Source organism: Ctenopharyngodon idella, chromosome 24, assembly GCF_019924925.1.
Source record: "Ctenopharyngodon idella isolate HZGC_01 chromosome 24, HZGC01, whole genome shotgun sequence".
Taxonomy (NCBI): domain Eukaryota; kingdom Metazoa; phylum Chordata; class Actinopteri; order Cypriniformes; family Xenocyprididae; genus Ctenopharyngodon; species Ctenopharyngodon idella.
In genome coordinates this window covers 4,511,395-4,527,904 of record NC_067243.1, presented here as the reverse complement: position 1 = coordinate 4,527,904, position 16,510 = coordinate 4,511,395, and the positions used below count along the sequence as shown (strand labels likewise).

The 16,510-nt window shown below is 35.7% G+C and overlaps 1 protein-coding gene across 9 annotated transcripts; it reads left to right on the top strand.

The window, feature by feature from the left end:
* The first annotated feature begins 936 nt into the window (after nucleotides 1-936).
* Nucleotides 937-15,613, top strand: LOC127507770 (NACHT, LRR and PYD domains-containing protein 14-like). 9 transcript variants are annotated; one of them, XR_007928424.1, is made up of 8 exons: nucleotides 937-1,479; nucleotides 2,365-2,632; nucleotides 2,962-3,006; nucleotides 5,485-6,803; nucleotides 7,159-7,343; nucleotides 7,682-7,855; nucleotides 10,604-11,519; nucleotides 14,291-15,613. XR_007928424.1 is itself a non-coding variant. In XM_051885070.1 (8 exons), the coding sequence occupies exons 2-8, from the start codon at nucleotides 2,524-2,526 to the stop codon at nucleotides 12,251-12,253; spliced, it is 2,016 nt and encodes a 671-aa protein (XP_051741030.1). In that variant the 5' UTR covers nucleotides 937-1,479; nucleotides 2,365-2,523; the 3' UTR covers nucleotides 12,254-14,284. The 9 variants fall into 9 exon arrangements, 5 of the variants coding, with proteins under 5 accessions (XP_051741030.1, XP_051741029.1, XP_051741032.1 ...); XM_051885070.1 differs by lacking the exon at nucleotides 14,291-15,613 and adding an exon at nucleotides 12,244-14,284 and having other exon boundaries at nucleotides 10,604-10,777; XM_051885069.1 differs by lacking the exon at nucleotides 14,291-15,613 and adding an exon at nucleotides 12,244-14,284 and having other exon boundaries at nucleotides 10,604-10,789.
* The last annotated feature ends 897 nt before the right edge of the window (nucleotides 15,614-16,510 follow it).

The following is a 16,510-nucleotide window of genomic DNA, read 5'->3' as shown; positions in this document are numbered from 1 at the left end:
TACAAAAAACAGGCACCAAAGACAAAGCTCCAAAGATGAATGGAAGAAAAAAAAGACATTCACAAGACGTCAAACAGACTCATAATATGTAACAGTAGAATTACCGTTTACGTTTTTCACAAGTTTAAGAGACTTAAATAAAAGAATGAGTTTGTTACAGAAAACCTTGTATACAGGAGGAGACTTGGATAATCGACATTTATGAATAAAGAATTTGCCTTTCAGGATAATAAAGTTTACAAGATTGTTAATATTTTTGTCTTCATGCTCATTATAACAAATAATTGCTTTGGCAGAGAAAGTGAGAAACAGTCTTTCCAAAATGTCTGTACATTGTGACAATCAAAAAACAAATGGCATAGAGACTCCTCAGTACAATTACAGAAAGAGCATTCTTTCCCAACATCCATAAACTCAGAGAGTAAAATATTAGTTGGGTATATTTTATGTAAAATCTTTAGGTGAATTTCTCTTACCTTATTTGAAATGCAAAATGTGTATAGGAATAACAGCCATGCCTTTCTCCAATTAACATCCCTAAGAAGGGAATTCCAGTAAAATTTTCCTCTTGGAATAACTTTCTTTTTTTTTCATGAAAGACTTGTCTAATATCTTTGTTAGTGCATTTTTTATCAAACACATTTTTGCCATTTATAAAGAAATTACAGTCTTTATTATCTACATTATAATAAGACAGATGGCTACTCATCAAATTAATAAGTCCAGAAGGGATAGCTTTAACTACTGTAAAAACTTCTTTATATTTTATAGGAAAATTTAGCTTAGACATAAAAGAATCATAAGAATAAAAATTATATATATATATATATATATATATATATATGTCCCACGTGATGTCACACATGCCGATCAGAAACACGCTTAGATCTATCCTGAAGCAAGACATTTGCCAGTTCATTGTAGACTATATATATAAAGACTTTGAGCTTTATTTCAAGGATGTCTTGTTTGGATTTTTTATTTTTGAGAAGCAGCATGAAAATGTCTTTTTTCTTTCCAACTTAATTATTTTGCTTGCAAAATACTTTATCCACAAATGTAAAACTTTATTTTATGTATTTATTTATTTATTATTTTTTTCTTCCTTTCTCATTTTCAATGTGATGTAATGTTTGACCGTCCCTGAACCCCTGGCTCTTTTCTCTTGGCTTATTTCTTACTTTTGTACTTTGTAAGCAAATGTTTAATATTAATATAAAAAAAATAAAAAAATAGATCTCTCCTGAAGGTTTCACATACGCATATAACATGAAGAGCTTTTTCTTGTGTTTTCCGAGATTGAGTAACTTCCTTGATCTGTTGTCAAGTCAAGTCAAGTCAAGTCAAGTGTTGACTTGACAATGAAGAAACACCCTTCACGAGAACACAGAAGTGAAAGAAAGATCAGTGCTTTTGAAGATCAAGGTGTCATTTCAGAGGTGGACAAAGAAACATCTGCAAATACTGTCATTATTCAAGGTAAGTTAGTGAATATTTTAAGTTACTGATCAATGTTTAAGTGTCATTTTCCACAGAATAATGTAATCACAGAAGATTCATGCAGCACAAGATAGACCTTTATTGAATTTTATGAGTCTGAAACGAGACTCTGAGTGTGAGATTACAGTCTTTACAGTGACATCCACTGAATAAAGCTTCTAGATCACTTCATGATCACTTCATTTTCAAAACTCTCAACTTTCAAAACTGTTTTATAAAAGATGTTTTGTGAGCTGAACAATTGGCACACTGTATTTCTACAGTATCTCTCACAACCACGCGGTTTCATTTCTGTCAAACATTAAATATGGCTTCAGGTCTCTGACACTAAAGCAGTTAAAAAGCTCTGTTTCTCAACTAAACTCATCTTTACCTCCTATTCTCTACTCATGATTGCACAGACTGATTCAACATCACAACCTTTATTAAATTATACAGATTCATTTTGATCATGACAATTTATTCATTTATTAGCAAGGTAATCAAATATAATTGTGTGTGTGTGTGTGTGCGCACGTGTGTGTGTGTGTGTGTGTGTGTGTGTGTTTGTGTGAGTAACTTTTAGTGTTTTCAGTGTCATATTACTCTTTTTATTCCAGTCTGGTCTGAAATGACGAAATGTGAAACTACTTCTTGAGTCGAATCATGAGAAGTCTCAATCATCAGCAGCATTCAACTGAATCTGTCAAACAATAATCTACTAATGATCACAGAATCTGAAACTGAAACACAACATGAAGAATTAGATTTAGACCTTAAATGTTTCATAATAGTTGATCTGATCACAGTGTGGTTTCATTACACACATTTATTTGCGCATACTGAATAGATCTCTGCTATAAAAGTTTTCCCTTTTTCCAACAGTCCATGAATGACGATGGCATCTGTAAAAAAGCTGCTTCATGATACTCTAGATAACCTGATAGAAGAAGATCTGAAGAGATTTAAGAGTTACTTAAAAGAAGATGGACCCGTTGGAGCTGGTAAACTGGAGAAGCTGATGTCACTGATATAGTGGATATAATGATGGAGCGTTTTAGAGCAGAAGAAGCTGTGAAGATCACACTGAACATCCTGAGAAAGATGAACCAGAACCAGCTGGCTGAAGAGTTACAGAACAGCTACAATGAAGGTAATAAAGGGAAGAATAGAGAATGAGAGGCAGCATAGATTCTTATGTTCTTATGTTCACCAAGGCTGCATTTATTTGATCAAAACTAGTTAAAATATTGTGAAATATGACAATTTAAAATAACTTTTCTATTTGAATATCTTTTAAAAAATTATTTTTCCTATGTTGCCATCACAGGGAAAATTTCACAGCTGAATTTTCAGTGTTACGTGATCCTTCAGAAATCATTCTCATAGTTTATTTACATAGTTTTATTTAATAGTTTAATAGTTGTTCTGCTTAATGAAGTGTTGAAACACGATGTAGAGCCTTTTTCTCTCTCTCCACAGTGCAGAAATCATCAGAGCCAGCTGAGAAACACACAAGAAAACAAGGTGAATTAACCTTAAATGTATTTGAAACAAAAAAACATGTTGAATTGCACTGATTGAAAAATAAATCCATTGCATTAATAGCACTTGCATTTTAATGCATTGTATTTTCAGGGCTTTCATTTTTAGGGTCTGAAATTCAACATGGTTGTAGGTCCGAGTAACGCTTCACAATTCAATTTTCAGACCATACAATGCAAATGCAAAAATGAAAAATTGAAACCAGGCGTTTCATTTTTCTTGTTTTTCGGTTACATCATCAATGGATAGGCTATTTGCCATTTTCTCCCCTTTTTTCAATTTTACTTTTGCTAAATTATGACTTTAAAAACAATCATTTGAATAAATGAAATCTAACCGATTTTCTATTTTTCCATTTGTTTTGTCTTGTAATTTGCGCCATGGGCTGTACCATTAGCACGGGGGTTTGGCCGCAGACTAGGTGGCTACTATCATCTCATTGATGTAACTGCTTTATTTACAGTGCATGCACGTTGAGGAGTACGTTAGTTTAAAAGACTGAACACAGAGGATGACCTTTTTCACCCGAGGTGCCATCATTTTCATTATTAATATAGCCTAATATAAGGCAGTCCCGGACTGGCCATCGCGAGAAGCCGGGAAAAGTAAAATCCCTGGTGGCCTGGCTGATTTGGCACATTGTCCAGCTTGTTTGTATTCACCTGCTTATTCGTTATTACTTTATTTTATTAATATACCTTATACCCTTGGTCTGTGCATTTTACTTGGTACAGTACAACCACGAGATCCCAGTTTATTTTCAGTGGGATAGGCAGCAGACGGAGGGCAGGTCGCGGCCTCACGAGCAGCAGCAAGATCCTTCATGACAGTCTAGCAGTAAAGATAAAAAGACCACCAAGCGAAAATATACAAAAAATAAGCATCATTTTAAGAAAAATGTTAGGTTTTTAGCTCTCGTTTGTAGTAGCCTACAATATTTCATATAGCTATAGCGCTGCAAGTCAAGAGCACTATACGATTTATTTCGGTTCATTATCGAATGCTGAATTCCCAAATTATTTGGGTACAACACCAGGCATGGAATTAAATAAAGTAATAATGAATAAGTCAATAAATAAATACAAACAAGATGGACAATGTGCCAAATCAGTAGCCAGGTATTTGTATTTATTTACTGAAATTAATAATTGAAAATAAATAAATCATAGTGCTCTTGACTTGCAGCACTTTCGATATATCAGATTCGCCTCATCTCCGGTGAACTGCCTCCATTGTAATGAACAGAGTTAGTAACTGTGCTTGATTTAAGGGCATTTTAACGAGAAGCCTATGAGATGCAGAAGCTCAAGCTGGTTGCCGTGGTAACGAACAATGCCCGCTAGAGAAAACATCTGCATCTTTACTGTTAAATATTGTATTGCAAATGAGATCTAAATCTAACAAAATAAAAAAAATAAAAATATTTATGCCTCAGCATTCATGCACTGTGTGTCCCAATTCGCGTACTTATACACTAGTCTATGACGTTTTTAAGTATAAATAGTGCAAGTAGTGTGTTCACACTGAAAATTCCAAAAAGAAAAAGTACACTTTAAATACCCAGATGATACACTAAATTAACGAAAAAAAACGAAGTGTGGAATGTTGGACACTTCATGCACTCAACTGTCGCAGCTTTAATTATGTAGCGGAGGGGGAGGGGCTGTCAGACTCTGATGTTTAATGACAAAATAACCTTATACAATTCATGTTGATGTTGATTGTCCTCCCGCGGTAAAAATCGTGTTACGGGGGAGGGGAAATGGGAAATCCACTACATGGATGAGTACATAGTGCATAAGTACATTGTGTATAGTGCATCATTTGGGACGCAACTGCAGTGTAAATAAAACCGTTAAATCAATGAAATAATAGTAGCCTAGTTAGCGGCCACACCCCCATGCTAATGGTACAGCCCACGGCGCAAATTACAAGACAAAAAATGGGAAAATAGAAAATAGGTTAGATTTCATTTATTTAAATGATTGTCTCTAAAGTCATAATTTAACAAAAGTATATTGATGAAGTACACGAAAAAAACAAGAAAAATGAACGTCTGGTTTCAATTTTTCATTTTTGCATTTGTATGGTCTGAAAACTGAATTGTGAAGCATTACACGGACCGGGGGGGTTGTATATTTAAGCTGTGAATATTTCAATTCAAAATATTTCACACACATTTTCATTATTACAAATTCAATAATCCATATTCGCCTTCCAGACTTCACTTCCAAAATCTTTTAAAAATACAAATTTTATATTTAACTGGCAATTTTCTGTCCATTTTATTCCGCTTCCACAAATTCAGTGGTTCAAATTCTACAGGAACTGCAGGAATAGCAGTAGAGCACCGATTCATGATCTCCATCTGCTGTTAGTCGGCTCACAAACATTTGTGTTTAATTTTCTAGTGTTGTTTTGGTCACAGCTTTTCCTGTTTATTTATATTTTTCATAACAGATGATTTCTGGCTGACGGAATTCATGGAAACTCACAAAATGAACATGAAGGAGAAAGTAGAACACATTTTTGAGGGTAAAAAGGAAAATGAAGCACATCTCAAGGATGTTTTCACTGAACTCTTCATTACGGAGGGGGATCATAAAGAAGTCAATCAAGAACATGAGATTATGAAGACTGATGAAGCCATTAAACCTCGTAAATCACAGAACAGTTCAATCAAATGCAATGATATATTTAGTCTGAACAAAAATAAGAAAAAGATTGTTCTAACCAAAGGCATCGCTGGCATTGGAAAAACGGTCTCAGTGCACAAGTTCATTCTGGACTGGGCAGAAGGAAAAGCCAATCACGATATAGACTGTGTTTTCCTGCTTCCATTCCGAAAGATTAACTGCATTAAAGACAGAAAGATCAGTCTGCATGAGTTTCTACAGATATTTAATCCAGAACTGAAGAAACTGGAAACATCAAAGATATGTAAGATATATAAATGTAATCTTGCGTTTATCTTTGATGGACTGGATGAGAGTCGACTGACTTTGGATTTTGACAGTGGAATGGTGACGAGTGTTGAGGAGCGATCATCTGTAGATGAACTGTTTACAAGTCTGGTCAATGGGACTCTGCTTCCATCAGCTCACGTCTGGGTGACATCACGACCAGCAGCAGCCAATCAGATCCTTCTTGAGTATGTAGGGTTTTTCACAGAGGTGCGAGGATTCACTGACGAGCAGAAGGAGGAGTATTTCAGGAAGAGAATCACAGATGAGACTCAGGCCTCCAGAATGATCTCACACATCAAGAAATCTCGTAGTCTCTACATCATGTGCCACATTCCCGTGTTCTATTGGATCACAGCCACTGTTCTTCAGGACATTCCCATTGGGAGCAATGCAGAGAACTTCAACACGACACTCACTAAAATGTACATTCACTTCCTGCTGATACAGATGAGGATGAAGAGCCAGAAGCATGATGGAAAAACAGAAAGAGATTGTCCCAAGCTCTTAGATTCCAATAAAACAATGATTTTGAAGTTAGCTAAGCTAGCATTTGAACAGCTGAAGAAGGAAAACATTGTGTTCTATGAGGAAGACCTGAGAGCATGTGATATTGATGTGAGTGAAGAAGACTTTGAGTCCACAGGAATGCTCACTGAAATCTTTCAGCAAGTAGCTGGACTCCACGAGATGAAGATCTTCTGCTTCGTGCATCTGAGTGTTCAAGAGTTCCTCGCTGCAGTGCACGTGTTCCTCTGCTACCTGAATAAGAACATGGACGAGCTGCAGTTTTTCACTGAAGAAACACTAAGAGAGGTCAGGCCTGACCACATTGACAAGCCAGACAAAAATATTGCTTTACACGATTTACTAAAGAAGGCTGTAAGCAAAGCAATGCAAAGTCAGAAAGGACATTTAAATCTATTTTTACGGTTTCTGCTGGGCATTTCACTGGAATCCAATAAGAAACTTCTTAGAGGCCTGTTCACACACACTGAAGACAGCAAAGACAGCGTCACAGAAATAACCAAACACAGCAAATACAGCATCACAGAAATAACCAAACACATTAAAAAACTATTAGAAAACCAGAAGAGGCACATCTCACCTGATACTTCTGTCAACCTGTTCTACTGCTTATTGGAGCTCAATGACAATTCATTATTTACAGAAATCCAAAGATACCTCAAGATCATCTCCTGGAAGACCCCTCTCGTCTTCCATGTGCTCATTGATGGCTTATGTACTGATGATGTCAGAGGAGGTGCTGGATGAGTTCAACCTGAGGATGTACATTACTGAACCGGGAGGCCGCAGGAATCTCCTGCCAGCTTTGAGATGCTGCAGAAAAGCCATGTAAGGAACTTGTTGTTAGCTGTTTAGTCAAAATTTTTAACTCTGTTAATCAATTTTAGCATAAAATGCAGTGTGCAGTATCACGTTTTTACTGATTTTGGAGTATAAAATCTGTATTTACTAAAATTGATTTACTAAACAGTGGTTTTATAGACATACATTTGAAAGTTATTTTCACTTGACTGTCACATCAGTTCCAGCATACATGACATTTATTTTTTCTAGAAAGCTTGAATGTTCACAGAGAACAGGACATAACCTATCACTGTTACTACAAAAACTGTTCCTACATGATGAACACAGAACAAATGCCATGGACAAATATCCTGTTTTGACAGACTCTCCTTCTGTTCTCTCAATGACACCTACTGCGAGCCTGTGGCTTTGGCCCTGCAGATACCAAATTCACCCCTGATAGAGCTGAACATGAGTGGCAATGACCTGAGTGTCTCAGGAGTGAAGCTGCTCTGTGATGGACTGAAGAGCCCAAACTGTCAGCTGAAGATACTGAGGTTTGAGATTCATTCCAACCTTATACAACACCCACCTCAGTATTTTAGTCACTAAAAACAGAGTATGACATTCTAAAACGCTTAAAATTAAAAGGATTAACGTGCCTTAATGCACAAAGACAGTGATTTTAATATATCAAATTCAGTATACACTGTATTGATGATGCATAATAAATACAGGCAAGCAGATGAACCCATAGTTTTAATACAGTGCGCTAAATTGCAGATGAATTGTTTTTCTTTATAATGGTTTCCTATGGGGAACAATTTACATGAAATTTGCAAGTTTTTCTCTTCATTATGACCACTTATGAGAGATAACATGTCAAATCTTGCTGTACATTTCTAAGACAAACAAAGTGTCATCTCTAAGTTATTAGATAATATGACAGTGTTATATCATATATCATACAACAAATGGTGCAAATCAAATTAGTAGTATGGACAACAAAGACAAGCATAGTAACCTTTGTCTTTTGTTGCACGTCTAAACGATCAAATACTGTACACACGGAAATATGTCAAATGCCCGTTTTGTTGAGTATTCACATAAACACAGTCAACGTAAACACTGTACTGTGCATTTTTCTTCATTCACTCATGCATACACACACCCACGCACTTACACACCCTCACTATCTCTCTCTCTCTCTTACTCACACACACACACACACAGGTTTGTTTGCTATCAAAGTGAGGACATTCCATAGGCGTAAAGGTTTTTATACTTTACAAACTGTACATTCTATCCCCCTACACCAACCCCACTCCTAAACCTACCCATCACAAAAAAATTCTGCATTTTTACATTTTTAATAAAACATTGTTTAGTATGTTTTTAAAGCTATTTCAAATATGAGGACTCACGAAATGTCCTCATATTTCATGTTTACGTTGTAATACCAGTGTAATACCCATGTCATTATACAAATTTGTGTCCTCATAAATCACAAAAATGCACGCGCACACACACACACACACACACACACACACACACACACACACACACAAGCCTCCATCTTGGATCACACATCAGGTCTAGCTTTACGCAGCCATTCTAGTGTTCTTACTTCAGTAATATATTGGTGTGGTCTCTGTACATAAAATCACTTTCACCTTTACCCTGACGGTTCCCTGCTGGTGGAATGACCTGCCCATCTCTACCCGAGCTGCTGAGTCTTTACCCATCTTCAAGAAACTGCTGAAGATGCATCTTTTTCGGCAACACTTGACCCATTAATGCTAACACTAAATATTCTATAACTGTTTTAAAAAACAACAACCTTGCTACGTGAACTGTGCTTGACTAACTGGGACTGATCACGACACTTGCATATTGTTGTCCTATTGTAAGTTTGATTGCTTCTATTGCTCTCCTCATTTGTAAGTCGCTTTGGATAAAAGTGTCTGCTAAATGATTAAATGTAAACATAATTTTACTTTTACTTATGTAATTTGTTTGGAATTTTCTTAAGTAAAAATTGTACAATAAAATAACTAAAATATCTGGTTTAACAATACAATACAATACAAAAATATAAAACAAAAGTAACTGCCACAAATTCAATTGTAAAGCCAGAGCTGACCTGTAGAGATGCTTTGTAATTGAAATATAAGTTGTGATTATACTTAAAATGACTGATTCCTGAAACTGAAAAAGTTTGCAACGCTCAAGCTGTTTTTCCTGTTTATTACTGTAAACTGCTTTGATCTGTAAAGTGATAAATAAAGTTGACCTGACTTGACAATTAAAACCAAATTCAATGTGATGGAGAAAACATATTGTGCTTTCTACATCTGATAACAACAGCATTACAAATAACCTATAGGGAATCAGAATTGTCAGGTTTGGCCCTGCCTGGAAAAATCCCACCTATCCGGCTGATGCATTCCCGTGAATTTATCTATCAAGGTATTTTGTTTTTCAAAATTAAAAAAAAACCCTCCAATAACACTAATAATACTTTATACTACTATAATACTAATTATATGACATTAGCATTAGTTTTGAGTACAGTACTACTATTTTCAACAACAAAATAAAAGTAAAAAGTTAACTCTTAATTTATATTGGGTTATGTTTAATTCTGACAGATTGTGAGATATTGATCTTTCATTAGGATCTTAACTGCATTTCTTTATTTAATTTCATTTTAATTCAATTAAAGTTAATTAAAAATAAAGATATTTAAGATATTTGGCCAAATGATTTCTACATAAAACATTATTACATTATTAACATTATTATTGGTCCACTGGAGAGGTCCCGTTGCTTATAATAAGAGGACATGCAAACACTGCAGTGCACTCATACTCTGAGCTCACCCGCTGCACACTGCCTACATGCTGCTTCTCTGTGCTCTCTTTTCACAAACAGTAAAAAGTTTTTCTACACTTTTGCAGAAAACAATGTGTCGAGTGTCAACAGCACAGTTTAAGGCGTCGAGGCTGATGCAGCATTACATTTACTCAGAACCTAAAACCCAAACTTACTCGAACACGAGTTCCTTCAGGAGATACAAATCTATGAGTTTATGATCCTCAGTATCTGGTAGATGACTGTATAGATCTGATCAGAACCATATTCTCCTTTCAGCAGAACTTATAGTTTCTGAAATGAGAGAGATTTAACTCTTATCAGTTTATATTAAATGGATGTGTAATTATTCAACAGATTTAACAAGCGTTTGTTGTGAGTTCTGATGTCACAGTTACAGATATTGTCGTCGTTTCTGTGTGTGTTTGTAGATTAATTGGCTGTGAGGTGACAGATGAAGGCTGTATTTATCTGGCTTCAGCTCTGTGTTCAAACCCCTCACACCTGAGACAGCTGGATCTGAGAGCCAATAACCTGGGAGAATCAGGAGTCAAGATGCTCTCTGATCTACTGAAGGATCCAAACTATGCACTGAACAAACTCCTGTATGTTGAGCAGTAAGATTCATCTCATCCTGTGAATGTTTGTATTTGTATTTCAGTCTCACCATCTACAAGTGTACAGTGGAGTGAAATGTGGAAAGGGTCTGTAGTAGAGCATAGAGAAAAAGATTACTGATTTACTTTGTTACAATATCAATCTCAATGAGTAGACCTTCTTAAAAAGATAGTTCACCCAAACATTTAAAATCTCTCATTATTTACTCACCCTCACATCATCCAAACCTATATGCCTTTCTTTATTCTGTGAAGCACAAAAGAAGACAATTTCTTTTCAGTAAGAAAAGTCTCAGTGTTTCTCCCTTACAGTGGAAGTCAGTGGTCACCAAAACTTCAAAATATCATCTTTTGTGTTCGGCAGAAGAAATCCATGTAGGTTTGGAAACACATGAGAGTGAGTAAATGATGACAGAGTTTTAATTTTTGTGTAAACTGTCCCTTTAAGAAAGGGTAGGTTACATTTGGCTCAGAATCACTGGATTTCTTCTTTGGTAAGAATATAACCATGTTGTGTTTGGACTGACAGGTTTGTCATATTTCCTCTTTGAGTGACTGCACATGATCTACTGTACAGGTTTTATTGCATTTTTGATTGAGTTCCTTCATAGTGTTTAAAACCAAAATACTCCCATACAATTGAGGCTCTTCCATGTTTTGACACTGGATCTTCTTCTGCAGCTTTCTTCACCATCAAGGGATCATTTTGACAAGCTAACACACGTTTGAGGTCTTTCACACACGGTTCTTTCATCTGTCTTCACTATTTCTTTTAAACAAGCATTAGACAGGCGTCTTTGACCATTGTGATCCTCGCTGTTTTTTTCACTCTTGCTCATGTGATATTGCTTAGTTAGCTTTATCTGAACCACAGAAATCTGGTATGTTTTTATATATTATAATTAAACATTTTTAATTTAGCATAGTTAATATCCTCATTAAAGGGTTAGTTCACCCAAAAATGAAAATAATGTCATTTATTACTCACCCTCATGTCGTTCTACACCCGTAAGACCTTCGTTCATCTTCGGAACACAAATTAAGATATTTTTGTTGAAATCTGATGACTCAGTGAGGCTTCCATAGCCAGCAATGACATTTCCTCTCTCAAGATCCATTAATGTACTAAAAACATATTTAAATCAGTTCATGTGAGTACAGTGGTTAAATTTTAATATTATAAAGTGGCGAGAATATTTTTGGTGCGAAAAGTCATTGGAGCCATCGGATTTCAACAAAAATATCTCAATTTGTGTTCCGAAGATGAACAAAGGTCTTACGGGTGTAGAACAACATGAGGGTGAGTAATAAATGACATTATTTTCATTTTTGGGTGAACTAACCCTTTAAGTAAATGTGCGTTTTTATAGTGTAAATCATGGAATATGTCGCAGGTATGTTCACACACACATATCTGTGGTTAATGTTGTTTTGTTTTCTCTTCTTGTCTTCAGACTCTGGTAATCTCACACTGGATCCAAACACAGCAGACACTCGTCTCATTCGTCTGAGGAGAACAGAAATATGACACTCGTGTTTAAGGATCAGCCATATCCTGATCATCCAGAGAGATTTGATGAGTGTCATCAGGTTCTGTGTAGAGAGAGTCTGACTGGACGCTGTTACTGGGAGGCTGAATGGAGTCAGTGAATGAATATCAGTAACATATAAAACAAAATATCCTGGAGTCTGAACTGTTCTGGTTACAGATTCACTGTCCGTCACAATAATAAGAGAACGTCATATCTGCCCCTTCATCTCCTCTAACAGAGCAGGAGTGTTTCTGGACTGACCGGCTGGTACTTTGTTCTTCTCCAGTATCTCTGACACTCACACACATTCAACACAATGAGTTTACAAGTTCACTTCTGACAGTGGTGTAGCACAAACCCGCGGGGCCCCCCGCAAGCCGAAAGTCCGAGGGCCCCCGAGGGGAGGGGGGTGTTACGTCGCAATATTGGAAATCTTTCCGTTTTAAACCAAGGCGAGCCAATGAATATCACACAAGAAGCAATGTGCAAACTTTGCACAAGAGTTATGCCTGTGGAAAAGTCTCAACCTCGGTCAGTATTCACTACAGAAAGTGAAAGTAAAAAGTGACGGATCTGCCTGACGCTGCATTAACGAGGCACATTCTCTCAGAGACGAATTTCAACATAATATGCTGATAAAGGTATATAACTGTCTGAATTTATTCCATTATTTCTCTTGTGGCCTGTATACATAGTAAAACAAATGAGAGGAATAGTATTTCATGTTAAACAGGTTGTTTTTTAAAAGTAAAGCCGCTCCTAATTTTCATTGATGACTGCAGTGTTAGGAAATATTATAGACTGTTAATAATTTTAATTATAGGCCTATAATTAATTGTATAATAGACCTAAAAATATTTTAAAATATTTTTTAAAGAGGAGCTAATAGCCTAATCTTTTATTATCCTCACAGCACGTCAGTTATGTGGTGATGCGCGATGAAATTATTGCGGGGCAAATTTATTGTAATATTAATTTAATTTACATTAACTGGAAATGCCAAATCCTCTTAAAGGGTTAGTTCACCCAAAAATGAAATTTCTGTCAATAATTACTCACTCTCATGTCGTTCCACACCCGTGAGACCTTCGTTCATCTTCAGAACACAAATTAAGATATTTTTGATGAAATCCGAGAGGTATATGACTCGTCCATAGACAGCAATATAATCAACACTTTCAAGGTCCAGAAAGGTAATAAAGACATTGTTAAAACAGTCATGTGACTGCAGTGGTTCAACATTAATGTTATGAAGAGACGAGAATACTTTTTGTGCGCAAAAACAAAACAAAAATAACAACTTTATTCAACAATATCTTCTCTTCTGTGTCATTCTCATAGGTTGTTTACGTCAGGCGCTTCCAGGTTCTATGTCAGAATACGACTCATTATTGGCCACTTCCTGCATCTGCATCACACGCATGTGTCGTGTTGATCACGTGATGAGCTTTGGCCAATACTGAGCCGGCATTCAGACGTAAACACGGAACCTTGTTGTATGTAAAGATTTACATACTGTTCATATACCGTGGCCCCTAATAGCATTTAGACACTTAAGCTACAATGAAACATGTATAAATGTCTTTGCTTTGGTTTTTCTTTCAAAAAATAAAAATATTTAATAAAATATTGTTTGTGCACTTTCTAAAAAAAAAAAAGGTACAAAAGCTGTCACTGGCGTATAACCATTTCATAAGATTCACCTTTATACCTTATTTACCCCTTAAAGCTACATGTTGGTACTTTTGTAAGCTTTTTTTCATTTTATTGTGTTTTTTTTTTTTTTTTCTTTCCTGAAACAATATTTAAGGCTATTCTATTGGTTAGGATACTGATACAGAAACTGCTGTTATCAATGAAGTTTTATGATTTTTCTCCATTTAAATCTAAATAAAATTTTATAACAGAAAAAAAGTATCAAAGTGACTGATCATAAAGAGCTTGTGACATGGGGAACAGTAAACCAGAGGTTTAGTAAAGCCTATATTGAGTGTGTGAATAGATTTCAACGATTATAGTTAAGCAAACAGGAGGCTGTTGCAGTGTATGTGATAATAGAACAGTTTTGTTCTGGTTTAATAAAGGATAGCTTCAGTTAAAGTATCATCTATAAAATAACAGAAAATGGCTGAAAAATACACTAGATTGCTCCCATTGTAATCAGTGAAAATGTCTACACACACAAAAAAGGTTTTCTATATTTTGATATGCTGCACAGCTACTGTGAAATAAAATTATTTACAATTTTTTTGTATGAATTTTATTGGTTAAATAATGAAATATATCTGACAGTTATGTTAAAGACAGCTTGTGATGTTTCTGGTCTCAGGCCGTTTAATGTAAATCTAAAAATATGACATTAGAAATATTTGTTATTCAGTTGTAAATTGTTTATATAACTATAATATACATACATACATATATATTATAGAATTTTATTATTATTGTGATTTTATTGTTACTGAAGTTCAGCATCGATCTCAGATGACTGGTCATTGTGTGAAACTCAGCTAGTCAGTTTTGTGTCACTAGAGGTCAGTGTTTTACAATAAATGACATGAAACCGCTGTGCTATCATGGTGAGTTCAAGACAAGTCCTCCTGGGAAGTCCATATTTACAAGTTGGAAAGTCGTGTTTATGACGTCAGGTGGGTTCAAGTTGTACCTTCTCTTAATTAACTACACAAAAATACAGCAAGGTTTTTAAAATACTTCTAGAAAATGAACAAAAAATGTGTATCAGGTGTGTTTTTGCTTTTTTATGTTTTTAATTAATTTATGACCCACTGTAAACTTTATTGTTATTGTTATATTACAATGCTATTATATTTTGTGCAGGCAATTAGCTTATTTTGTTGTATACCTATGGAGTATTATGGTATTCCATCGTTTCTCACCGGGGCTTAAAGTAAATTCCAGCTTCCCACTCGTATTTACGACTTTGTGGTAGCATTCATGTACGTTTAACTCATAAATATTATTCACTCGTAAATTAAGCCTAATTTACAGTACTTTTTCTATAAAATATAAAGTGTAAAAAAGGAACTTTTGGCTGAAATAACTAGATTTTGTGGTAATGTACAGAAATACTTTGAAAGATTATTACACTGCTTGAGGAAAATGCCATATTAATTTATTCATTTACAATAGTAAACTGGTTACATGATGTGAATTTCTATGATTGTTATGCAACTAAACTCTTAAGTTCTTGTGGTTTTTTGGTAGTCAGTGGACTGTGATTCATGTACTACAATGCAAATTAAACCAAGGTGAAAATCTCTGCAGTTCAGAATGTGTGAAAACAATCTAGTGTACTTGAGAAACTCGTTCCTACAGTTCAATACTGCAAACCCCATCAGAAACAGCATCAGTTGCTGGCGGCTCTGTGCAGGTGAGCAAAGATTACAGCACAGGTGCTGCTTTATTTACTGCTACACAAGAAATTTTTGTTGCTTAGCAGTTGTTTTTTCACTTTCAATAACACAAATAAGAGAAAAACTGGGGCACTTTCTGAGCTTTTTCTTTCCCCTTTCTGTCTCTGTTGTTATTTCTCGAGGGTCTCGAGTGGCTGCTGTTGTCTGGAAGAGGCTTCAGATTGTGTTTGAATGATTTTATTTTCCTGGTGGCACTTTAGAAAATGACGTGCTGTGAGGACGACTGTATTATTGTGTTTCATGAGCTTTAGTCCCATCAGCCACAACATCAATAACTGATGGACCTCTGGGAGCATCACACACACACTCTCTTACACACACTCATTCACACACACTCATTCACACACTCACACACGCGCGCGCGCACACACACACACACACACACACACACACACACACACACACACACACACACACACACACACACACACACACACACACTCACCCATCTCCCATCGACTTCTGTTCTACTTTAATTGAACCAATTAGTTAGTAGTGTTTGCTAAGGCAAGCATAACAATTACAAGTACTCACATTCATTTGATCCAGCCTCTAAAAGTTTAATGTGCATCGAAACACCCTAACAATGCCCAAGCAATCGTCCTAACCCTAACCTAATGGTAACTCTTTGCAACCACATAGCAACACCCTATCAACAACTCAAAACATATTTGCAACCACATTGCAACACTCCAGCAACCACACATAACACATTTGCAACCACATAGCAACACCCTGACAATTTCCGATCAATG

Coding starts and splice junctions, on each gene's coding strand:
- LOC127507770 (XM_051885069.1), top strand. CDS start 2,524: ATGATGGAGCGTTTTAGAGCAGAAGAAGCTGTGAAGATCACACTGAAC. Junction 3,007..5,484: donor GAAACACACAAGAAAACAAG/GTGAATTAACCT, acceptor TTTTCATAACAG/ATGATTTCTGGCTGACGGAA. Junction 6,804..7,158: donor CTGAAGAAACACTAAGAGAG/GTCAGGCCTGAC, acceptor CATTATTTACAG/AAATCCAAAGATACCTCAAG.